Source organism: Aulostomus chinensis, chromosome 4 (assembly GCF_037954235.1).
Source record: "Aulostomus chinensis isolate RoL2024-O1b breed Wild chromosome 4, RoL_Achi_v1.0, whole genome shotgun sequence".
Lineage (NCBI taxonomy): Eukaryota > Metazoa > Chordata > Actinopteri > Syngnathiformes > Aulostomidae > Aulostomus > Aulostomus chinensis.
This window is the reverse complement of record NC_141323.1, coordinates 15,543,292-15,568,535: the sequence shown is the minus strand read 5'-3', so window position 1 is coordinate 15,568,535 and position 25,244 is coordinate 15,543,292. Positions and strand designations below refer to the sequence as shown.

At 42.8% G+C, this 25,244-nt stretch overlaps 1 protein-coding gene across 3 annotated transcripts in view; it reads left to right on the top strand.

The window, feature by feature from the left end:
* iqsec3a (IQ motif and Sec7 domain ArfGEF 3a) overlaps window positions 1-25,244 on the top strand; it is a 99,495-nt gene that overhangs the window by 28,816 nt on the left and 45,435 nt on the right. For all 3 annotated transcript variants that reach the window (XM_086202041.1, XM_086202040.1, XM_086202042.1), the window contains exon 3: window positions 23,538-24,102. In XM_086202041.1, coding sequence (XP_086058167.1) covers window positions 23,538-24,102 — 565 coding nt within the window. The remainder of the gene's footprint in view (window positions 1-23,537; window positions 24,103-25,244) is intronic.

Genomic DNA, 25,244 nt, shown 5'->3' with positions numbered 1-25,244 from the left:
GTGGGCTGGCATCCAAATCGCTTCATGTGCTGTAGGGAAATTGCTGCCCTCTTGTTTTAGAAACACATTTTTATTTGCAGGTGGTGATAACTGCCGTGTGGAGGCAATTCTAAGAATAATACCCGGTAGGAAAACAACACAGGAGACACGTTGCCCGATTGAAAAGTCTGAGGTTTAAGGCGCTAACAACGAGAGTGCTTCATCAGCTGTCTCGTCTGGTAAAATAGCCAATAAATTGCTGGGTAGGGTTGGTTAAAGTTGTCACTCACAATGTAGAAGGTCACTGGTGCAGTTACCTGGTACTGATGGAGGCTTACACAGCAGAAAAGCCTCAGACAAAAGGTTCACAACCGCCATATGGAGTGAATACCAAAGATTATGATTAGGAGTTGAAGGGAATCCAGGTGAAAGGTGCGATAACTACTTACTGTATTTATGCCACGAGCACTGCAGAGGAAAGCGCAAGTCTTTGTAATCGTGGCTTTTGGGCGACATGGTGGAGCTGATAGGAGGGAGGGAATCTCATCCACACCAGCCTTGGTGTGGTCCGCGCTTGTCTCAAAATACCACTTTGTTCCTCAAGAAACTACAATTTACATTACAGATCTGCTTTACAATACTGTTGCAGCACTGAGGTCTTTGCGTATAGTCACTCTAAAAGGAGAACGGGGTGACAACCAAGCTGCGGGACATTCCATAATGGCAATGTATGGGTGGAGCAGTTCACTCACAGCTCAACCAACACTTAACATTTCCTTCTTTAGTTCAAATACGATGGACATCCAAACTTTCTGGTAATATGCTGAATGTCAGTTTGATTTAGATTGTGACTGTGAAGCATCAGCCTTTTTAGATCGGCTGCACATCGTCCATAAGTTTTGATTTATACAGGCTTAAGTAATATCATCACAGGTGTCATGACAAGGAATTTTAGAGCAAAAATACCCTCATTTGGGCTGTAAACATGTTTACTTCTGTAAAGAGTGACAATTTATCATGTATGGGTTGTCTACCTGTTTGAGCCAGCCTCTATTGGCCACATGAGGAACTGCAGTTTGCGGCACTTTGCATCGGCTTCACTTTTCAGGCCCTGATGTTGCTGCTATGGGGGGTGTTACAAATCCAAAAGATGCATCAAGAACTTGATGCCATCCTAGAAGTGTAGCTGGAGAAAAATAGTGTGAAAGAGAATGTGATATTGCCTGTTATTACTTCACTGTATCAAAGACTTGGCTCTAAAAATTTAAGATGTTTTCTGACTCGGAAGGAGGCCCTTTTTGAGCGTGGAACCAAGTTAAAACCCCTATGAAAGGGCCAGAAAGCTGTCTCTCGATGCTAGACAATGCATATTAATAACAAAAACAAAAACTACCCACTTGAGGGGTGCCCAAAGCGTGGCTAAGCCAGCAAGTTCAGACACAGTTGCATCTTGCCTCTGTTTAGACGTTCAGATCTAGAACTATTGATGTGCGCCATCTACAGGCAAGAAGGGAAGTGCTGGCAATGACTCACGGTTGCAGTTTGAAGTACTGCTTCAATTATTTTAATTTGCAGAGGGATTGATGTGCCAGTGAATTAACATCTGCCCTTTTGTGAACAGTGAGACGTTTGCGGGTGATTTATTAGCATCGGCTTGTTTAAACTTTGCATAACCACACAAAAATCTCAATAGACTATCTACTGTTTGCACACACAGCTCAAGAAAAACAAATTTCCTTCATGCCCGAGTCCCATTTAATGATGAGCTGATAGGATCGTAAACACTTTTCGTCACACTAGTCAACTGTTGGCAGGTGACGGCGTCCATTTTTTGGCGGCGAGGCTAGCATCAATTCTGCTGCCAAAGCCCACTAGCTCACATCCTCACATTCTCGCACCTCGCTCAAATTCTAAAAGCTTTATTCGTCAGTTCTTGCTCCGGACAAACACACACATGCACACAAACACCTTAATGAGGTATGCTATGCTAATTATCGCACACAATCCACCATAAGGAGTTAACTTGTCAGAGGGGAAATTAGTTATCGAGTTAATCAGCCTCCTCATGTTTTTTGTCAGAAGTTTCATTTAATGAGAACATGACAATCAAATCCCCTTTATGAGGGTTTTTTTTCTTTTTTTAGGTGCCTTTCTTATCGTAGTAAATTAGCAGTGATCTGCCTTTTGAACCCCAAGTGTAATTAAATCTTCCAACCTTATCTTTTTTATGATAGATTAAGAAGTAAGCTGCACTAGAAGCGAAGTAAGAATGGACTGCACCTTTGGAGAAACACAAATCTTTATCTGCACCTAATAACGTCCTTGATTATGAATAAGAACAGAATTCAGATATATGCTAAGAGGGGTTTAGAGGAAGCTGACACCTCCAAAGATCATATTTGGGAGTATAATGGTGTTTTCTGTGGGAAATTAACTCCGTACAGGTCACGGCATGAGTTGAGAGCAACATAGCCTTGCTAGACTTTAATTAATCAGTGAAATTATTGATGAACCGCACTAATTAGTGGAGTCTGCCAAATGGAAAGGTGACACGGGAGGAATTATCGGAAATGCTTTGTGACTTCAGATGGAAAGAAACGAATAGTGAGGTTTTGGAGGTTACAATCTCACTGTTATTCTCCAACGAGGACTTGATGATTCGCCATAATGTTGTCATCACCTGAGGTCGGCTCACAACCTGCTTGCTTATGGTGAAAACAGTGGTATCAACTCCTGTCGATGCTTCGCGTTTGTAGGTTAGCAGCAGTATTTTAAAGAAGAGGGTTTCATTTGTAATTTCAGATTTACTACGTTACCCACAATCTCAAAGAGTATCACAGATGTCTGATCGGTCGCGCGTGCTGTTACCGCGGAACTCGTCGGCCATTTTGTGTTTTGAAAGATTTCTCACGATGAGGAAAGTGATGGCAGAAAATATGGTTTCCCTTTCTCACGAGAAACACTGCCATTTTATATTCATTGACTTCAGTGAGACATTATCTTGCAACCACAAAAATGATCCGTTGCTAAGGAAATGTAGTTCTTTTAAACGACACTTGGTCCACGATAGAATTTGCAATGCCGTACGGTGCACGTTCTTTAACCCTCAAGATCAAATTGCTGTGTGCACTCAAGTTGGGATTCCAACTCGAGAACTCAGGCGAGATCCGTGTAGACTGCATCAGTCACAGCATCACGGCGGCGCCATAGAGAACAGTAACACACATAAATTTGAGCTGTGTGGTTTGTTCTGTAAATCAGCAACACACAAACTTGCACCGTTTCTCTGCACCTCTTCTGGCGCTGCGGCAGCTTACGTAGGTCCTGTTTACTCGAAAAATACCGACTTCCTACTTGCAACGGATGGCCACAGAACTGTACAGTCCTACGCCTTTGCCTTTTACTCAGTTCTGCTTTTCATTGGAGCTCTCTTGAGGCTGCAGGACTGCAGAGACCATGATGCACTGAAGCTGATGGGGGTAACGCTAGAGCGATTGATCTTTTGGGTGGAGGACATGTTGGAAAAGCGACTCCCCAGAACTTGCTTTTGTCAGCAGACACTCAACATTAGTCTCACCTGTGCAGCTGCTAATTCCATATTCCACCGGCAGTATACTCGATCACACTTTACCTAATTTCTTTCACCTTTTCACCAGATGATTTAATATTCGTTATCATGGCTCTGTCTGGCTGTGGCGCAATCGTGCTGCCTCAGCTGCAGAAAGTGACCTTGTCGTCGTGGAAACGGACAGCACAGTTGAACGTCTCACGACTGTCGAGTTTGTTAGTTTTAGGAGTTTATGAATGAGTCGGTGCAGATTTGTGTTTCAGTCGTTGTAAAGGTAGCACAGTCACCCATCTGTCTTTGAAATCGGCCGTCAGCCAATCAGAAGAGCCGCTTTCCTCGAGTCTGGTTTTTCCGTTGGTTTTTGTTTCAAGCGCATCCTTTGGGAGCCGTGCAATCTGAGGGCACGTAGAAGGCAGCACTTTGCAGCAGCGTCGATGAATGAAAGAAGCTCTTACAAATGTGAGTGCATGTAGTAATTTCTATTAAAGTCATCTAATTTATTTTAACCCCCGAGGCTGCTCTGTGCACAAACACTAACAGCAGATTCTCAGTTGCCAGATCATACATGTCATTCACGGCTTTCTTTCTTTAAATGCATGCGGGCGTTGATGGACGCTCTGCGTGCAAAAATAAATAAATAAAAGCGCTCAGTTCATTTTATGCTCTGCGGCATTCTGGTACAGTGTCACATCAGCGCCTCACCACTCCTCCGGTCTTCAGCTTACGTCGGTATTGTGAACTAAGCGGAGGGTTTTATTACAGAAGAGATTTAATAAACATTTTTGATGATGTTGCTGCAGTTTGAAATACTCAAGTGTGTATCTGAATCAGCAGTTTCAGTCTCAGCTGTGAAAAGTAGATGCGTGCAGCAGTGTCTCATATGCAGTGTGTGTGTGTGTGTGTGTGTGTGTGTGTGTGTGTGTGTGTGTGTGTGTATATATTATATTATTTGTGTCAAAGTCAGTACCTGCCCTTTAAAACCGTTGCATAATGGAGCTCTGATGGCATTTAGGATATTTTCTTGACTCAACCAAACTTGTCCAGAGTTCATCTCAGTTTGAGTTTAAAGACTAGAAATTTATTTGAAATCTGCATCTTGATGCGGGGCATGGAACTCTCAAGAAGTAGGGCTCCGAGTGTGTGAGACACCCGGTGTGTCTGGAGACAAAAGTCTGCATGTATTCATCTCAAATGTTTGAAACTTTTTTTTAACTTGATGGAAGTGGCAAATAAATAATCAGCACATGTATTATCTTGCTTTAAAGCATAATTGTGGTAAACCTACACTTTTTAATGGTCGTCAAGATTAATCAGGACATTATTGATTAGAATTGGTAATTTGACTCGATTTTATATTGCGCCCTTCAGCCTGAGTTCCACTCTCAGTGCTTAACAGTCTTACCTCACTCACACACGATGGTGCAGGCAGCCATTTTTTTGCCGTTACTCTGCCATACTTTCGTGTTACGCACCACTATAAAATCCGTCTGCCACATTCCTCTGAGCTGATACTGCTTTTTCCTTGAAGAGAAAGTGGTTTGGTGGTATGTTTCCCCTGTAATTTGACCGGCATCGGTCACTCATCCGTTCATTTGAAAAGTTAGCACGACTAACCGAACCCGGCTATGATTCAGCACATCTCTGTCCCCCAAAAATTAGAAGCATTGCGAAATGTGGCACCCCATTTCGTTGGCGCTGTTTGAAAATGCACAAACGATTCACTCATTTAGAGCTAAGCTGCGTTTCCTGTACTTCACTCTCTCACCCCGCGTTGGATGTTCTGTCTTTGTAGGGATCCTGTCAGTTATACTTCGTCAAAAAAAATGACATTCGGAGCCCGTCAGTGGTAAAACATGCACTTTGTACCTTGACAAATGCCCTGCTGCAGCTCTTTCATGGTTGCTGATTATAGCATTTCCGCTCAATACTGGACCGATTCCAATCATTTTTGTCACTATTAATCACCTCGGCTCAAAAAAGATGAGAAAACGGAGCTCAGGTTTGAAAATATTGTGAAGTATCTCTTAATAAAGCCGGTAAAGGCCAGGAGATTTATTCCTGCGGAGGTAGACAATGAACAAATGCATTAAATAGCCTAATTCATGCCATTTTTCGGTCTCTGAAATCTCCGATCATTTATTTTCCTTACTGCAAACAATGGTTTTGGTTTGAAGGAACTGACTCACCGGTCCCTGGAGGTACCGCCATTGAAATTTGTGACAGCAAAGCTTATTATGCAGTAATAACTGTTTTTGCCGCAAGAAATAAAACACTGAATGGACATTTTTCCCGCAATATTCCCCAATTGTCACAGAAAAATAGGACTTAAGTTCCTTTCAGACTATCTTTGTTCTGGGCTTGAATGCAGCTTGTCTGATTTGCTAACAGCTGAGATGGATGCTATTTTCTTGCTATCACCAGCTTGTATGCTTTCAGATAATGATTTCAAGTACAGTGGTAGAGCTGTGTGAAATATAGGCTTCCTCTCTCTCTCACTCTCACTCACTCTCTCTCACACAGTCTCACTCACAGTGCCAAGGTTGTATTAATGCTCCTTTGTTCCTCTCGCTGGCCATCTATAATGGGCTGCCATCTTATTAGTCTCCATCATCTCAGGGGTCACAGAATACCCTCAGTCCCTTTCTGCAGGCTAGTCAATACCTCAACTCCTGCCTGAATCTGCTGCGATAAAATGTCCCTGTGTGTCAGTGAGTGTTGTTTTTGTATGCAAGAGAGAACACAAACCAAGAAAAAGAAACAACCATAATGGCCAGGGAGGGGATGAGTGTCTTGTTTGGGTTTCTGTCCTTTGTGTGTGTACCCGTCCTTCTGCCTAAATGGCCTGCAGCGCCACAAATGGACCTCCCGTCTGAACAGCAGAGGGTGCTAATGAGGTGCAGCCAGTCTGAGACATCTGTGCCGTGTGTCCACACGCTGGCTGGACATTTTGTCCTAACCTTGCTTTGGATGTCTGCCCATATTTTCAGCGTCTGCCCTTCTGCCATCTTCTTACTTAACTGTAAAAAAATAAATAAATACTGGCAAGTCGACGAAAGCAGTTAAAAATGCATCCTGTGACCCTTCCTTTCATGGCTCTGCATGCTTCATTGTTAAAAAAAAAAAAGAGAAAAAAAAGGGAGAGACAAATGCCCCAAAAGTAAGCATCTGGTGCCCTAAGCTGCCCGATACATCGGCTAAAAAGTTGCACGTGAGCTGTAAATCTCTGGCGGGTTCAAATGAAGGGACGAATTAACGGTCTGCCTCATTTTGCAGTGCATGGCAGGCAGCAGATGAGATAGTAAAACCTGAAAATATGAGTCACTGTCTGACCTTTTATAATACAAATCACCCTCATCTTTATGTGTGAGTCACTGTTCACAAATTTCCCTTTTTCAAAAAAAACAAACCAACAAAAACATACGCAGAACATGATGGAATTACAGCAAGAAGTTCTTATTGGAGCTCATAAGTCAGTTCACTCAAATATTAATTTAAATGCTAAAACAAAAATACCCCGGGTAATTTTGTCTTCTGGCATGATAATTGATTACCTGATGATTAAAAACTTGCGATTTATTTGTGAGAATATCTTTTCAATAGAATCATTTTTTTTAAAAACAACTTTTTTTTTCATTGAATATTTACGAAGTACTTGAAATTACACTTTGAAGATATTTCAAAGCTTGACTTGATCTCAAAAGTCCACTGTGGTACTGTTAGCATACAGCTAATGCTACCTGGATTTAATTTATTAATTGCATTTCTCTGTAACGCGACTGTCAGAAATATTTAATATATTTCCAGTAGCTGCCTAAAGACTTGCAACATGCTGGTGATTCTTTTCAGAGGTTGTGAATGGGTTTTTTTGGACAGTTTAGTGGTTGTTAGGAATTGGTCTCCTTCTAGCTTGAAAAAAATATGTAGCTGACATTTTCTTATTTCTGCAATCAACAAGAGGTAGTGCAGACAAAAAAAAATGTAGGTCCCAGAGTTCAAGACACCTAACCACGAGTGCTTGAAAAGCAAATTGCACCTTTTGTGGATGATGTAAACGGTTTAAACGTCTCAAAGACGAACCAGGTTGCTGACCGCTGTGTTAGCGTTAGCATACAGCCAATTGTGCTAGCATTAGCTACTGTCAAGTCGACCCCTTTCAATCCACATGAGCAGAGAAAAAACAGAGATATGCATAAATTATATCAGTTATAAATGGTTTTTTTTGGGGCTTTGACCCTTAATCTTTTGCACCAGCGTCTTTGGGTTCCGTTATTGATGCAGTGTCAAACGCCAAGAAGAACTGTTTGTGACTTTTTGTCCCCACGTCACGACCACTCGACGACTAGTTGAAGTGGTCATCTCACTTAAAGTTTTCAGTGCGAAGTAGCACCCCAGCTTGCTTTGCTGAAGTTTAAACCCTGTGTTGTATTTCATAAAATATGCATTAATATATTCTGCCTTTGGTTGAGGCGCTCTTCATTTCAGGGTGTGTGCCTCCACTATGAAATACAAAGGAAGATCACCTGAAGTTGAATACAGATACTTCCATCGCCAGTTTTCCATGCTGTAATCTCCAAAAACCGCTGCACATGATGGTGTCCAGAGGAGCCAGGGGTCATATTGTATACATAAAGTCATGCTATATAAGCACTTATTATATAAAAACATGAATTAGAAACAATGAGTAGAGAATGAGAGATTATTAGAGATGGGCATGAAGAGAAAAATGTGTGAATGTGTTCCATTCATCCAGCACACCAGCCTCACCTCCTAACAGCCAACACCAGACAGTGATCTAACGCTACAGATTATTCCCCACTGTTCCATGTGAGGGGACATTAGGTGTCCCGGGCGTGGGTGTTACTGTCAGATTCCGCATACATCACCAAGTAGAGTCCTTGTCCTGACATCTCGCCGCCCGTTCAGGATGGCAGATGAACAAGGAAGTGAGGCGAAACGAGGAGGGTGGAAGGAAAAAAAGAGGAGGAGGAGGAGGAGGACGCAAAAAGTGCTGACAAGGCGTCACAAGGCGTACCTGCCTCTCTGCAATGGAGATATGAGCAACAGGGGTGACGAGGAGAGCGAGGAGGGGGAGGGGCGGTGTTTAGATCAAAGCAGTGAAGAAAGCTAGGCAGGGAATGGTGAGATTTAATGACCTTGGCAAAGAAATAATACTTTTTCTGCAATGACGTGACTGTAGGTGGCCAGTATGAGAGCGCAGCCACTACAACAAAGCCCGTGAAGCTTTTGTGTCATTATCGCGCCTGAAAGAAAGGACCGCCGTGAGGTCACCGAACAGCGATAAAAAGAAATGTTTCAAAGAACGTCCTTTTTTTTTTTTTTTTTTAAACTCAGTGGCGCTTTGTGCGTAGTGTGCACCTCCTAACTATGACTTCAACAGTGTTTGTGATGAGTCATCGTTGCAGTATGCATGTCAGGCCGCATCGCTTCCTGCACAAGTTTCGCTTTTCGATGGGTGACTGTTATGAGTGTGAAAGTAGTTCCCTAAAAAAAAAAAAAAAAACACACTCCTGCTAGAAGCTTGGAATCAGCCAACAGACAGAAATCTTAAGAACTAAATGTGAGTGACTTAATTCAGCTTCTCTTTCCAGAATGAAGTGTTGACCCTTTTATGAAGAAGTCAAACTCATTACTTAGCTACTCTTGCAGATCAGGTGTCCTTTTATTTTTGATTTGGCACATTTACCCCATTTGGTTGTCATAAAACACATCGTTAATTTGATGCTACAGTAGCCCTCTAGGCCCATTTTAATCTCAAAGTCTGTAGACACTTTCAGTAATGGGATTTTTTTTTTTTTTTTTTTGCTATTGAAAGAACAGAATGAAACATTTTTTACCCTCTGCTTGAAATCAATTTCTGAGATAAAGAGAGACTTATTGGGAATGTGTGTTTGTATGCGTGTGTGCGTCTGACAACAATGATGGATGACGGAGAACGTGCCAAAGAGTGAATTGTGTATCTGATGCCAGATCAGGCCTCTCTTGACTTGTCTCCATCATTACAATGAACAACCTCCCCTGGAGTTTTTATCTTGGCACCAATCGCCGGTGACAAATAAAACCTTGCAGGAGGAGGAGGAGAGGGAGGAAAATTTATTAACCAAGTAAATAAATACATTTGTAGGTCTGTGGATACAATCTACACCACGCTTCATATCCTCCTAGCAGTAAAAGTCTTTTTGCCCTTTAAGAGAACAGTTCATATCGACGTTCATACCAGAGTCATCAAGCAGTTAGCTTAGCATAGTCTGATAGAAAGATAGAGAAAGCCAGTATTAACACCTTATTATCTCATTTGTGTAATCCGCACTCAAAGAGAGTTTAAAAACTACAAGTTACTATTCCCCAGACTCTTTCTTGGCCAGAGGCGGTGACTTCCTGGAGTCTTGCCAAGACACTTCCTGGTGACTCCTTGCCATTTTTGCACTTAAAGTTGATTAAACAGACAAGACGCGCTGGTAGGCTGGGAGCGCACTCCACAGACTAATCTAGTCGATTTTATTTCAAAATGGACTATCCGCCCAAATGATCCTGTAGTTCCAGGGCATTTACTACCATAATGTAAATGTCACGGGCTGGGTCGGAGGCTCCTCCGTTAGGAATCGTAAATATCAGACGATTTAAACGTGATGGCGTGAAAGGAAGAGTGGAGGAATATTGACCAAATGCTTTCAAGGAACTTTCAAGTCCTTCAGATACATTTCATCATTCTGGAGGCATCTCAGTTGGAAATGAATCGGTGTAAAACTTTTTTGCTGCACCCTAAGTAACAAGGTCTCGCCTCGATTCGTCGAAGACCGACGTTTGGTCAACTCCCCCTGACGTCCGCAGCTGCCGTTGAGGGTTCCCCCTCTGCGTCGCATGGTTGTCTCTAACATTCCCATCCATTTCAACCAGCAACGCAGGACTCCGTCCTACCATGTTGTATTCTGTCTGGTCCAGTTTGCCGACTTATTAAACATTCTTTGTGTAGTTAGGGTTTAGGGTTAGGGACTAGGGGTGAGGCCATGTTGCCTGGATTGGTAATCCCCTTTTGTCAAAATCCAAAGATGAAGGATTTTCATTCAAATCTATCGGATTGCCCTCTGTTGTCCAGCGATGCAGAGGGGGTACCCTTAACGTCGGCTGTATACGACAGGGGATTTGACCAAACGTCAGTCTTTGACAAACAGGGGCGGGACCGCGCTGCAATAAGACATTATCTTTCCATATATTTAGATAAAATAGATTTTTTACTATCCTGAAGGAATTTCACCTGTCTGCTGTTCAAAAAAAGGGGGAAAAAAAACATGTCACAAACACATAAAAAAGTTTTATTAGGGCCTGAGCCAGAAGGAACTTCTGGTGAAGACCCTGTCGTTTTTGTCGCACATATTTTTGAATGCACTGATGTGTTCCAGTCGTACGCTTTATGGGCTTCTCAGATTGGTAGCTACGCCGCTTGCATGTAGCGCCAGATTCAAACCATGCATTGAAACGCTTCTGCGCACCACTTCTTTATTTCTTAAAGGCCACTGCAACATATTTAAATAAAAAAATTTCTAGAGAACATTAAAAGGAGTCTAAATAACATCTATTATTACATGTAAATTAGTTAAGTTGGTGAAGTCATTTATGAGATTAGCTCTTTGTTGTTTTGGGCGTCCATTAAGTCATTAGCTTCCGTTAAATGAACAGGATAAAGCACTGAAGGTCATTTGGACATGTTGAATACCCTTTCAAGCTGATCCTGTATAAATCTGCATGAAATAAATAGCAACTTCAGGACACTTTTAACTTGGCAAACGCATGAGATGCCTGTTTGCCTCTCACTGAGAATAATATTGATGCATCATTCGTCCCCGTCTGAAGAGACCATTATGACTAAATTAGATGTTCTGGATGTAGAGTGTGTGTGGGTGTGTGGTATAGTAGAGTGAGAGGCTTGTAATATAGATCAGATGTGTGAGCATGTTTGTGCCGTAGCCCCTCAGAATTATGGTCTGACAAGCCCCGAGCCCCTGCTGTATTGGGCTATATTCAGTGTGTGTGTGTGTGTGTGTGTGTGTGTGTGTGTCCATGAGCACATCCAGGCCCAATCAAGTGTAATACACTGAAGAGCTTATGATGTGTTTTTTCAGACGCCAAATGTGCAGTCATGTCCCTTTTATCTCTTCCTCAAACAAGAATCAAACTGATCACCCTGTGTGCGCGGAAATACGGTTGGGTGTCACTCAAAAATGGTCAATAGCGGCACCAATAGCTTGACTTCCATAAGAAAACATTGGCACCATTGTTATATCAAATCCAGCTGTTGGAGTCGGTATCAGACCGGTAAGTCAGACTGCTTCCATGTCTACAGGTGTCTACTGTTCTTGCATCCAACGAGTACCCGCTTTAAGAAAGTAGAGAAATCTCAATCAAAACCCGAAGCTGGCAGTTCTGGCACTCAGAGCAAAGTACATCATCTTTTTGTCCGTGTGTATTTCCTCGGTGTTTACACTCGAAATGCATTTTCCTCCACCCAAAGAACACAAGTCCCCCAAATCTCTACGACCTGATAGATCATGTGTTCTTACCCTTGAATGCCACGAGTTAATTCAAGATATTGGTGTATTTCCATTCCCGCCACGTTTCCTCTTTTTTTTTTTTTTTTTTTTTTTAATCAAACCTCAGAGCTTAAAAACTAAACTTAAAAAAAACCCAAAACAAAACATAGAATTGTCACGGTGACCTCACACGTGGACAACACCACGATATCTCAGGAACGCCTTTTTGAGGGACAATTTTGGTGTAAGTACGTCCAGTTTCAGACATTGTGCTTTCCAGTACTGTCTTTACCCCATACAGTACAAATATCTTGGCATCATTTTCACTGTTAGTATTTCGGCTGGGCAGTTTGATTTCACTTTCACTCTTCCTGACATCTTTCTATTCCATTTGAGAATGAAGCTTTCATCCTGTCCCAGTCTGTAATATCTGACTGGGTTTTAGGGTATTCCACAGCGACATCTTGCTCCCAGCCTGAATTTGGTCCCCCAACAACCCCCCCTTTACCTCCGAGATGTAATGAAAGTCTGGATTTAGGACCATGTCAGCAGCCGTCTCTTGATTCCCCCGGACCAACTGACAACTCCCTTTGACATTTGTAGAACAAGTCTGTGACCATTTCTGACTTTTCAGCCCGAGTGTATCTCCTCGTCCTTCTTTCCTTCCATCGTTTCTCACTTCTTAGCTCTTTTCTTGTTCCACCATCACGCCGGGCAGCTTTTACATTCTTACCCACCATCCGTCTGTGTAGGGTTGATGGTCCCTGTCTGATTTAAACAATTTAAACTTTCACAACTCCTTACACCAAACTTTAGTCTTTAATACCACAAGGAGCTAACGCGGGGGGGGGGGGGGTTAATAAACACTTTACTTAATTCAGAGAGAAATTTAATTATGAAAGTCTGCGCATACTTGCACAAAGTTGCTCCGGGGAGATTCCAGATCATGGTTGTTTTTGTAATTCTTTAATAGTTGTTTTTCTTTAATCTGTATTTAAAGTTTTCCTGTGGTGGGTTTGGGGAAGGCTTCCTCGTCCTATCTTTTAAAAACGATAGTGTGAACTACAAACGCCAGTGAAAGCACGACCTCCTCTGCAGAAGTGATAATCGCACTTAAAACAGGAGCTACGTGACAAGAAGCGTTTTGTACCTGCCGTACGGCTTTTGAAGAATGTTCCCTCAAACGTACATTTGTCACCACAGAGGTCCAATTTGGGTTTTCAAGAGGACAGAAGTGCAGCTTTTAACAAACAGAGAGGGTACAAAGTGATTTGAAGGGTACAAAATTGTCTTTCAAAAGGGTTCTGAATTCGCGCGCGCGCACACACACACACACACTGGTACCTCTATTTTAGAGTGTCTACATGGAGAAGTGTGTGAAAACTACTTTAATAGATCACTAAAACTTGGTTTACAGGGAGTATTGCCCAGTAAAATTAAATATCCATAAAAAGCCTTTCTCTTTTTAACGACTGAACTTCCTGAAACTCATCAGAACTGTGTGGGTTAGTCAGATTTGAGGGTGAGGGTCCCAACGTCCTCCCTACATGGACTTTGGCGCTACGAATCCCACCTTTTGCAAGGATAAAATTCTACTGCTGCTCGAGAGAATCAGTCATGACTACGTCGTTCTTTGTGACCTTACATTTAGGAGCTATACAGCTTTTTCTCCTGTGCCGACAGTCTCTACGAACTGCCTTTAGCCCTTTGAGCTGGTTTCTAGATAGGGAACAAATCAACACGCTTCATGAAATAGCAGGAATTGTGTTTTAAATGTGAACTTTCCCCAGCATTTCCCGAGTTTCTGGAGTATCACAGCCATTTTATCATACGATCCTTGAAGTGTGGAACTTCTAGAGCTCAGGAGCCAACATGAGACTCGAGCAGTGGGAATCTGCCTGCGGATATGCGCACTAAAAAGAGAGGGGAAATGAGACAAATAAGGAACAAACACAGTAATTTCCCTCCGATGGGCCACATAATAGGCAATTAGCTTGTGAAATCAGGATGTTGGGGATAGCTCAATTGTTTGTTTCTCTTGTAACAAGGCAGAGAAACGGCTGAATCCTTTCTCAAGGCATTGTTGTTGTAGAGCACATTCTCTCTCTCTTTTTTGCAAGACAGCCGTATGCGCGCTTGCTTTTGCCATCACATTCAAAAATAGCATTGTGATTCCTATGTGCAACAAGATGTGAAATAAGAAGCAGCCAAATGGGTCATGAGGAAAGCGAATGTAAAGCCAGGGGGAAGTGCCCAGGTGAACAGTCCCGTCAAGTAAACAACCGTGAGTGTGCGGGCTGTCGTAATTAGATTTGCTTTTGCAGCCAAACAAATATCGTCTTTCTGATTCTCGGCCATTTCTAGAACCACCGTGTAACTTTGCATTTGCAGTATGTTTTTGGGAGGTGGTCCTTCCTGATGTACCTTTTTTATATGAGACATGACATAATGAGGAAACTGCTGCATTTAGATTTCACAGGGAGCTTTTAAACGGAGTGAATAGTGAAGGAGAACGAACTAAGAGTCGAGATCCCCGTTGAAGCAAAACTTGATCTTGTTTTGTTTCTGTTTACTTTAGAGTACTTACAAATGGGTGTCTAGAGAAAACAAAAAAATAAATATTATTTCTATGTAGCTCCAGAATGCAGAAAGGGCCAGACACATCCATTTATTTCAAATCTAAAGGCTACTACCGGCTAGCAACAACCAAGGCAACAAAACAACACCGATACTGCCCTAAACATCCTTTAAAGAGGTCTTTATCTTGTTTTCTCTGAAATCTACAAACACTTTGATGTAAGGGGTGCACACAAATGTTTTTGGTCGGTTTGGCTGTTGTTTTGTTCAAGTTGCTGTTGCTAGCCATCGGTTGCCATTAGCTTTATGCTAAATTTTGAGTCTGGCTCTGTCTACAGTCACATATGGAGACTTCTGGGGTGAGAAAACATCTTCATGGGCTCAAGACACCCATTTGTGAGTACCTGAAAGGCAAAACCGCTTTGTGTGAAGTATCGCTTTAATATTAAACACTCTACAAGAAAACCCGATACCTCAGTCCCCAAATCGGTGAACTGTTCCTTTAATTGGATAAAAGCACTGCCAGGAAACATAATTAAAGCGATATTTAGGTGTCACTCAAAACGTGTGTAGAAACATCCTGGGGCAGCTATTCAACAATACTAGATGACATTCTGTCACACTGAAGCGACTCTGAAGTATGTCGTGTGCATCGTTCTTGCTCCCTCGAAGTCCCACACATGCATCCTCGGTTGTGTTAACTTGACAACCATATATTTACAGTGCTATTTCCTCTGCTCTCCCTCTCTCTCTCTCTCTCACTCACACACACACACACACACACTCCATTTTACCCACATCCCAAGGCAACGGTTTTTGAAGAGATTCAATTTGAAACACGGTCTTGCATATTTCAAGAGCCCAACCTGTTTTTTGTTGTTTTTTTTTTTTTATACCCTGAGCTCTGCTGTTGCTGGAAAGACACACACACACACCAGTATAACCACAGGTGTTCCCATGCAATGTCAATGAAACATCCTTTTATGTATTACATTTATATTATTTACCCTTTTCTGTGAATATACTCATTCAGTCGTGAAATTCAACACATTTAATCAAAGCCTAACATTTGTGCTGCAGGAGGCAAAGAAGTTTTTTTTTTTTTTTTTTTTTTTTTTTTTCCGGTAGTCCTGAAGAGACTAGAGGGTGGTTGTCGGTTTTACAAAGACTGGTAACTGTTGGTGCACAGTGTGTTTATTAGGTTAAAACCCCCTTCAGAACGATGAGGGGCTTCACTCCGGTTTCTTCTTTTTGTCTCTTCTCTCTTGCTATAAATGGTGCGCTTTCCTCGTCAAGTGAGCTCAGTAATGATTGGAATTCTCTGTCAGTCATTTTAATGATTTGTTTAACACTGCGTTACACCACGGCTACACATAAAATAAACGGATTCATTTTTGGACCAGGAAAAATGTGTTCCAATCCAAATGCACATGTGGGGGTAGGGGGGGGGACTTGATTTTCTGACACAGCAGGAAGAATGTGGTCTCATTTATGTGCTAGTAAAAACAGGCTTCACTGTCCTTGGCTTCATAGGTTCTGTGCCCAAACCTAACCAGACCATATAGAAACCTCATAGATTCTTATTTTTCAGATTTGATGTCACCAAGCTGTGTACTTGGTGACTTAATTCAAGTACTGCAAATGAATGAATGACACTCTGTGGAGGGGAATTGTGTGGGTGAAGGAAGAACCCATTAAACTTGGGAAAAATCAGGTGAATGTCGTTCATTATTACATTTGTTCGCTGGCGGAGTGATGGCCTCCTCGTTCCACTAAAGAAGACCCTGTTGGATATAAACCATAGAACGAATTCATTTTGTGCATTGCAGAGGTTCTCAGTCCAGCTTCTTGTCCTTGAGGAAAGAAGAAGGGAAAAAAAAAAGCATTGCTGCTGTTGGAACATGTGACTCATCTAATGCCTTACTCATCATTTAAACATGCTACAAACGATGATGCACTAAAACATGAGCTTCTGCCGATGTGGCTGACAATGTACTGCCTGCTCTCTGGAGGTTCCACACAATACAGAAAGCATGGGAAATGCTCCTTTTCTTGTTTCGCTCTGAGACAAAAAGCTGGCTCTTATGGGAGGTGTCGTGCTCCGGGATGCGTTCGGGGAGCGGGTGTTTGACCTTGGCCACAGGAAACGGAGTCAAAGAAGCAATGTGGCTGTTTTCACTTGATAAAGGAGCTCCAGATTCCTTATTTTGATGGAGCTATAGATGCCCTGCTGGTACACTGCAATCTAGATAGATAGATAGATAGATACTATTGATCTCCAGGAGAAATTTGCATCTGTACTCATTTGGTTTTTGGTGGGGGTGGGGGTGGGGGGGGTTGTTGTTTTTTTGTTTTTTTTAAGTTACAACATTACATTAGAGTTCTTTGGCCAAATCTTCTGTTTCACCGACACAGTCCCACACCCTATTCGTCAAAGAACAACATTTGGTCAAGGCCCCCTGGCGTCCACAGCCGATGTGGAGGGTACCCCCTCTGCATCGCAAGCCGGCACTGAGGGTTTTGTTCTGGGGTTTTCCATGATGTCACATGGTTGTCTCCATGACGTCCTCATCAATTTCTACCGGACTCTGTCTTACAACTTCCTCTTCCGTCTGGTCCTATTTGGACTGGTAAACGGACTCAATTTTATATCGCGCTTTTCTACCTTAGCGGCACTCAAAGCGCTTTACAGTGTCATCTCATTCACACACACACTCACACACTGATTTTGAAGGCAGCCATGCAAGGCGCCAACCTACTCATCAGGAGCAATTATGGGTCCAGTATCTTGCTCAAGGACACTTCGACATGGTCACCGGGGGAATTGAGGATCGAACCAGCGACCCTTCCGAAATTCCGATTCTTTCGGTTTTGTTTTTTTTGTGTGTTTGTTTTAAATCTGTACCTATGTTGGCCGATAATTTTTAAGATGTGAACATTTTTGTGAAGTGAAGCAGAAACAAATATCGATCCAAATCAAGGATACAAGCGTCGTACATCTCCATAGATGAGAGAAAACATCAAGCGACATAAAGAATCTCTGAAAATTGACGAGGTAGATATATAAGGACAGGCAAAAAATACTGCAACGCTATGTGGAAAACACAGATGTTAATAACGCAAAATACATGTTTTACATGATATATTAGAGATGAATCTGACTATTGGCTGACTCATGTGAACAAAGGTTTTTTCAGGTATGGTATTGGTAAAGCTCATGTATAAAAAAAAAAATTAAAATTATTGCCATGAACATATTATTCAGTCATTTGATTATTGCTGCGTAAATGTACTCATTGTCAAAAACATGACTCAGGCGGCATTCATGCATCACCATGGACGGACAGCTAGCTGGATGGGGAAAAAGGAAAATGAAACAATTGCAGTTTAACAATTACGAACAAATATTCTGTCAAGCAGGAACCAGATCCCCAAAGGACCCCTCCCCGTAGAGCAGCATTCCAAATATTTTTCTTAACTCCCTACAGCTTTTAATTCATGAGTTACTTATAGCCCCACTCATAACACAGTGTTTTGGAAGACACAGTACACGTCAGTGCCCAGCCTCCCCGACAATGACATGCTCCCTAGGAGGGGGTTAGGTTCTGGATGAAGAGAAGAAAGTGTTGTGCACTCTTAGGTCACGTTCACACCAGGCTTGTTTAGTCCAGTTGAACTGAAATCCCGGAGCGTTAACCTCCTTGGTGCAGTTCGTTTTGGTTGGTGTGAACACTGGCCTCGAACTCTGGTGTGGACCAGTCAACCGCCCTGGGGTCTGCCTGGTAGGGGTGGTCTTGGACCGCTGTCAAGTGAACTCTCGAGCGGTTTACTTCTGGTGTGAACCCCATCTGCACCAATTACAGGAAGCGCGCCGTTTTTGCACGTCATATTCTGTTTGTATGATGAGCCAACTTGGTGATGTTAAAATGTGACTGCGAGCATTTTATCGTCCACTTACCTCACTGGTCGCACTTGTATGGCAAAGGAAATAAAATGGAGGGAGGATCTCATTGTTGCCTGTTGTCTTCTGTGATACGACCGTCCGATTGCACAGCATCTTCTGCGACGTGCGTGTATTCGTGCATTATTTAACTGCTGTCTTCCCAGCCGCTCATATGTGTGGCCCGTTAAAGTCTGCTGCTGTGCAGTCCAGATCAGCACCAGCAATCAGCAATTACAAGCACAGGTATTTATTCTCTGTTCAAGCTGAAGTTTATGATCTGACATCTTCGTATTCATCCCTGCAAATCTCAAGTCTCGTCCGTGCACGCGACGCTCCAGTCATTTTTTTTTCCAGCTGGGAAGCAATGAATGAATTCCAAATCCCCTTGGATATGATGTATACAGCAAATTTACTCCATACATTTACCCTCTGCATGCATCAGAGGAAATACGGTCATTTTTGCTGATGCTTCCTCTCTCCGGTCTGCCCTTGTGTTCTGCCTGATGAACTGATTAATTCTCTATGAGGGAAGGGGGTGGGAATAGGGGTGAGATGTAGGAAAAAATGCTTTTGACAGGCAAGTACAAACAACAGGAATTAGAAATAAATGCTTTACAGCGGGGGGGGAAGAAAAAAAAGTCCACGTGAAATCCACGTGTGAAAGAACAACTACGGCATGGCTTTCTTGGGGGACCTCATTTGCCATGACTTCTGCTACAGTCTTCCTCACATAATGCCCTCTTCAGCAACTCTCACTCTGACATCCACCCGAGGATAGACCCTTTGAACCCTCTGGTCACGTGACCCGATAGCTCATCTCTTCGTGCTTGCACACCTCCACGGTGATGATGCAGCAAAAGTGCAGTCAAGGTTAATGAAAGTTGAAGCTGTCCACAGATAATGAGATCAGGCTGCAAAGAATAATTAGTCAACCTCCTGCATAACGATGGTGGTGGGTTTTTTTTTTGTTTTTTTCTGGTGGATGTCCTCCTCCTCTCTGCGGTCCAGTCGCACACTCAGCGGCTGTAGTCAGCACAGGAGGTGAAGATAATCAGGATTTTACCTCTCCCTGCTGAATTAGCTTGAATAGATGTCTAAAAGAAGCAACCAATAAGTGCTGGATGCTGGTTTTTAACAACATTAAGATTAAAAAAAAAAACTTGCATCTGTATCCACAGAAAATAAATGGCACTTTTCGGTTTGGTGGTGGAAGCTGGTGCCCAGGTTTTACTACGAACCCAGTTGAGACCTGGGTGGATTTCTCATTTAACCTCAGGTTTAACTTAGGATTTTTAGTGTCAGAAATAGTGGTTCCCTTTTTTTCAGCGGGATGTATTACCACAGTTTGGACCTATCGGTTCTGGGGTAGGTTAAAGCAGCAGCAGCGTGTTGGAGTTAAAGGGATTTATTTTTGGCAGAGATTGAAAATAATATCCATCCGTTATCTTGAGGTCTACAGTGTTGAAGGGGAGCTGGAGTCGATTCCGGCTCACTGTGTGGGGGGAATTACACATTCGCACCGACAAACAGTCTCCAGCTAACCTGACTAGCATGCATGCTTTTAGGTCAGTGGGAGGAGAGAACCCACATAGCCACAGGGAGAATATGAACAATACTGTCATAAGTGTATAATCGTCTAAATATCAGATTTGTTGTGTTTTCATTCACTTAGAACGAGCCCTTTGTATCTAATTAAGAAGCACCTTTCACAAAGTCAGCAGTATTGCATCTGCAGTATCCCTGAATGGACAAATTGTCCAAGCCTCTGCTCCTCTTGTCTGCAAAAGAAGCGTAAATATCCAGCAGTTGATTAAGGCTCTGGATGCACGGTAACAGCTTTCCTCATGCTGTCTGGGGAATGTCCCTCACGTTGGCTAAAAGGTGTCCGTACGATTTTTGGCAAAAAAGGAGATTTCACTGTAGAGATCAATGTTTTTCTGTACTTGTTTGTGAACCTGAAGTTGAGAATTTTTCTATCTGACGTGAACGGCCCTCTGGCTACCTTAGGGTTGACGGTATGTGTGGCCATGTTTGATTATCTTGGGTCAACACCTCCTAAAAACCAGGGTTGTCATAAGAACTTTTTTGGGGGGGAAATTCAGAATTGCAGTAATCAGGTTTTCTCAAACCAGCTGACATCAAGATACTTTGAACCTGCGTCATGATACGGCTTGTTTCCAATCACGGCGGAGAGCAGGAGACATAAGCGGATGCTGTAATTACATTCCGGATGGGAGGCACGAAGGCCACCGTACTCATTCGTATTCAGTGCTGGCATGTGGAAAAATGAGAGGAGATAGAGGCAGCAACCGAGGGCTCGTCTCCGCCTCGTCGGCAAAGTTGACACCTGGAACCGCTCAATCTTCTTACCTGGTGGAGGAGTGTGTGTGTGTGTGTGTGTCTCTGTCTGTGTCTGTGTCTGTCTGTGTCTGCGCACGCGCGTACGTGTTGGGCAAAGAGGATGATGCCAAACCTGACAAAATGGATGAAAGGAATGCGGATGAGAAGAGTTGATATGCAGACTGTATGAGTGACAGACTCTTGGGTTTTGAGGAAGTTCAAGATGTTTATACGAACTCTCGAGCTGATTCACACATGCAGGACATAAACATCTTATCCAAGTACAGTACGTGCATCTAATTTTACCTCCATCGAATTGTAATTTAATTCCAGCTGACTGTTGCTTAATGGATCTTAGATTATCCCTCACTAAACAAATGCTCCATAAAAACACTAAAAATCTCGTGTTAGATTCACGACAAGGAGTAGGAACAGTTCAAGCAGAGGTGGACAGGTATGACTCTCCTCCCTGAAAGACATTTTCTGTTTCACCAGGCAGGTTTTATTCTATTTTTTACAGGAAAAAAAAGCTCACCTGCAGCTGAAGTGAAGAAGCAGCAGACATTTATTCATATCCATTTATTATTCATTACTCAACGTCTATTTTAGAAGACCCAGCTATAGCCCATTAAAGATATTTTCTCCTCGAGCTTTATGTGCTGCCATGTGTGATGAAAATGAGAAGTGAGTCTCACTGTGCAGGAAAAAGCACACAGGACTTCACAAATTCGCTGGAAATCTTTTACGGATTTAAGCCCCTGGACAGGAAATAAGCACCTATACTGATGGATGTACACTTTTATAGAAGATTTTGCTCCAAGTCGGCACACATACGCGGAGGGCATGCACTCTCACTTCTCAGTTCGTCCACAAGTCAACTCTGCGAAAACCACAGATTCACATCGTATAGCCTTTAAACCAGTGAAAAGAATCACACCACGACTCTAATATCTGCCGTGATGTCCTGTTTTTAATTTATCATGTAAAATAAAGTGGCATATTAGTAAGTTAGCTTTGTTATACAACCCTGTCTCGAACTCAATAGAATTGAAATGCCCTGAGCCGTTCTCAATGACTTCAAATACTGTAGATCTTGTTGGTTTCGCAGGATAAAATACATCAGTTAATTCCACACTAGAGAATCTGTATCCTTAAAAACAGCCCACAGAAGTTAACGGTCGACTTGAAACTTGTAAACCTGGTTGTGGAGACGTCGTTGACAAAATGTGTCAATCAAAAAGTTGTTGTTTTTTTAAACGGCAATAATCCATACACCTGTGGGCTTTTGCTCGAGTGAACCCATAGTGACTAACTTCTTGTCTGACCAACAAAAAATACGTAAGTGCGGTAAAAGTGTACATCCGCGGCTTGAATTCAGAGATCTTTGACAGCTTCCTGATACTAACCAGCAGTGGTATGCCATGGAAATATAACCCAGACATCTGGAATAAACCCTGATCATCAAATCACTGGTAAAACGAAGGATATTTTTATACTTGGTAGCGAATATTAGCATGCTAACTCGTGTTAGTGTCGTTTAGACCAAGCCTGCTAAATTCAAGTAATTGCTGTGCAGTCTCACAGAGCTCCTTGTGTGGCTGTCGACCGGTTTCGCACTTGTGGAGATCCGGAAAGAACAACATTGTAAATGAATGACGGGATGCAGTTCATTTAGCGTAGAAAATGAAAATCAAACAAGTCAATACACCAAATGGTCCAAACAGATCCTCAAACTGCTGAGATTTGTTGTCTCTCAAGACTTTTAGGTTTAAAACAGATTTCCAAGCCTAAGGGATTCTCTGACAGTGTGACTCCTCTGAGAACACGCTTTTATAAAGTTTATGAAATTATCCATTGATTGTTTTGGGTAATCTTGACAAAACGGTGGTGGATATTCCTGTTGTGATACACCTCTACAGATGCTCTTTTTGTTTGGAAGATGCATCAACCACTCGCTCTTTATTCAGCCTGCACTGCGGGGCCGGACTCATATTTAATGCATGTTTGGTTTCATCCATGTAGCAACAGTAGGTCAGCCACCAGGAGGAATGATTAAATTCAAGAACCTGATATTCTAATCAGGGGGTCTGAGGCAGATTCAACCCAGATTCCAACCTTCTTTCACAGTAATAAGCTGCCACCTCCCACTAACACATGCAAGTATTCTCCCAAATAAGGAATACACACACTAGCTGCATGTCTGTCCCAAATGTGTAAAGGTGTGTGTGTGTGTGTGTGTGTGTGTGTCACTATTGGCTGCCAACTTTCTTCACATTTCCACTCTTGAAGATGGTGCTGAAATTGTATCTTTTTTTTATTTGATTTTGTGCACTGTGGGTTTCTCAGCTGTTCTTTGCTGTCTATTTCCCTCCTTTTCATTGTCTGTCAAGTGTCTAGACCAAGAAGAGAGGCAGACACGTCAGAGCAGATAGACTGATGAACTGGCCCTGCTTACAGTTGGTAGTAAGAAAAAAAAAAAAAGAATAAAGGGTCAACTTCTTACCAGTGACCCATGCAGCCTGGAGAAGAGGTCACCACGGATGCAGTAGCAACCTCACTCTGCGTTTTCTCCTCCTTTCTGCAGCGATGACCTTTCTCCAGAATCGTCTATGGGGGAGGAAGGGAAGGGAGGAGAGGGGGAGCAGCAGAGTGAGGCCCAGTCACAACCACAACAACCCCAGCAACAACAGCAACAAGAGACACAGCCACAGACTCAACCGCCACAGCCCCAGTCGGAGCCCCAGCCTCAACTCGAAGTCAAACCACAGCCAGAACCAGAACCGATACCCCAGCCCACACCGGAGCCTGAGCCTCAGCTGCAAGATGAAGCTCCGGTTGAGGAAGTGGCAAAGGAAGCCCAGTCACCCAGCAGAGAGGAGCAAACAGTGGGGGAGCAAGACGTGCAGAAGATGGAAGACGGAGAAGCGAAGAAAAAACAAGACGGAGAGGAGGCACAGGCCGAGCGACGTGAGGGTGAGGCAGCACAGGAAGAAGAGGAGGAGGAAGGGGGAGGAGCAAAAGGAGGTGGGGCGGGGAGGAGAGCCAGTCTGCACCATACGGCCTCACCCTTGAGGGTGCAGCGCAACGGGGCCGGCTCACACTCTGCCACTTCGGACTATGAGCTCTCGCTTGACCTCAAAAATAAGCAGGTAGGGTTGTGTTGGGGATGGTTGGGGGCGGGGGGGGGGGAGGCGGCTTGAAACCTGGCTTGTGTGTATTTTATGTGTTGTTAGTTTGAGGACAACAAATGTTTGTTTATTTCTGATCGGTTCACGTACGGTGTTCCCTATTGGCACTTTTGGACTGTCAAATTTGTATCCTCACCATCATCATCATCATCATTCTCATTCCCATACCATCATTTCATCAGCATTCTATCATGGTTTTGTCTTTCAACAGATTCTTATTGTTGAAATATTTTGTAATACAACTTAACCCCCCCCCCCCTGCCCGCAGGTACTTCATTAAATGATTTAATCTTGTGTTGCATTGTTGTAAAGCAGATCTTGTATATTATTATTTGGCGATGACCCAAACAAATGCACATATCATGGTAATATAGAAGCAGTGTTTAAACATTTTGTGAATGAAAACCATTCTAATGTGTTTCCTTTGCTGCTTTATGAGTCTCAGTGGATGATGAAAAGCCCCAATTTCCCTTTTCCATGGAGAATAAAAGCTGTTATCTGTTCTCATCTTGTTACAGCCAGTTAAACGGATTTTGTTCTCCGAGCGTCTGATACTGACATGTCTCTGAACTGTGACTGTATTTGTACATGTGATTCCATGCTCTCATCTCTTTGTGTTTTCATCGTGTTCATTCAGGGAAGTCATTACATAATCGTATCCATTTCAAGGACCATCAGTCATTTACCGTCCATTGTCATTCAACTAACCCGGCATTCATCAGCTCACGGATCCGCGACAAGGTAAGGAGTCGCAGTGAGTGTCAACTTGAACTGCAACAACTTCTACTGGCAACAGTTTGTTTGTTGCTGTTGTTGTTTTGCTACCTGCTATAATGTGCGATCAAAGGGAGATTAAAAAGGTAACCCTGATATCATCATCCTCACAAGAAAAAGTAATACATGCTTGGTTTAATAAATGCAAACACCCCAAAACGTCCATTATTAACATTGAAGTGACCATAACGTCATCCAGCGCGAACGGCAGTATGTGTGGTTCAACGAGATGAGCCCCCTTATTGAGGGAGAGCGTACGAGGAGGGGCCGGTCTTCCAGTGGGAGGCACATGATTGAGTAAACAGGAATAAAGCAGTGTAATTGTCTTA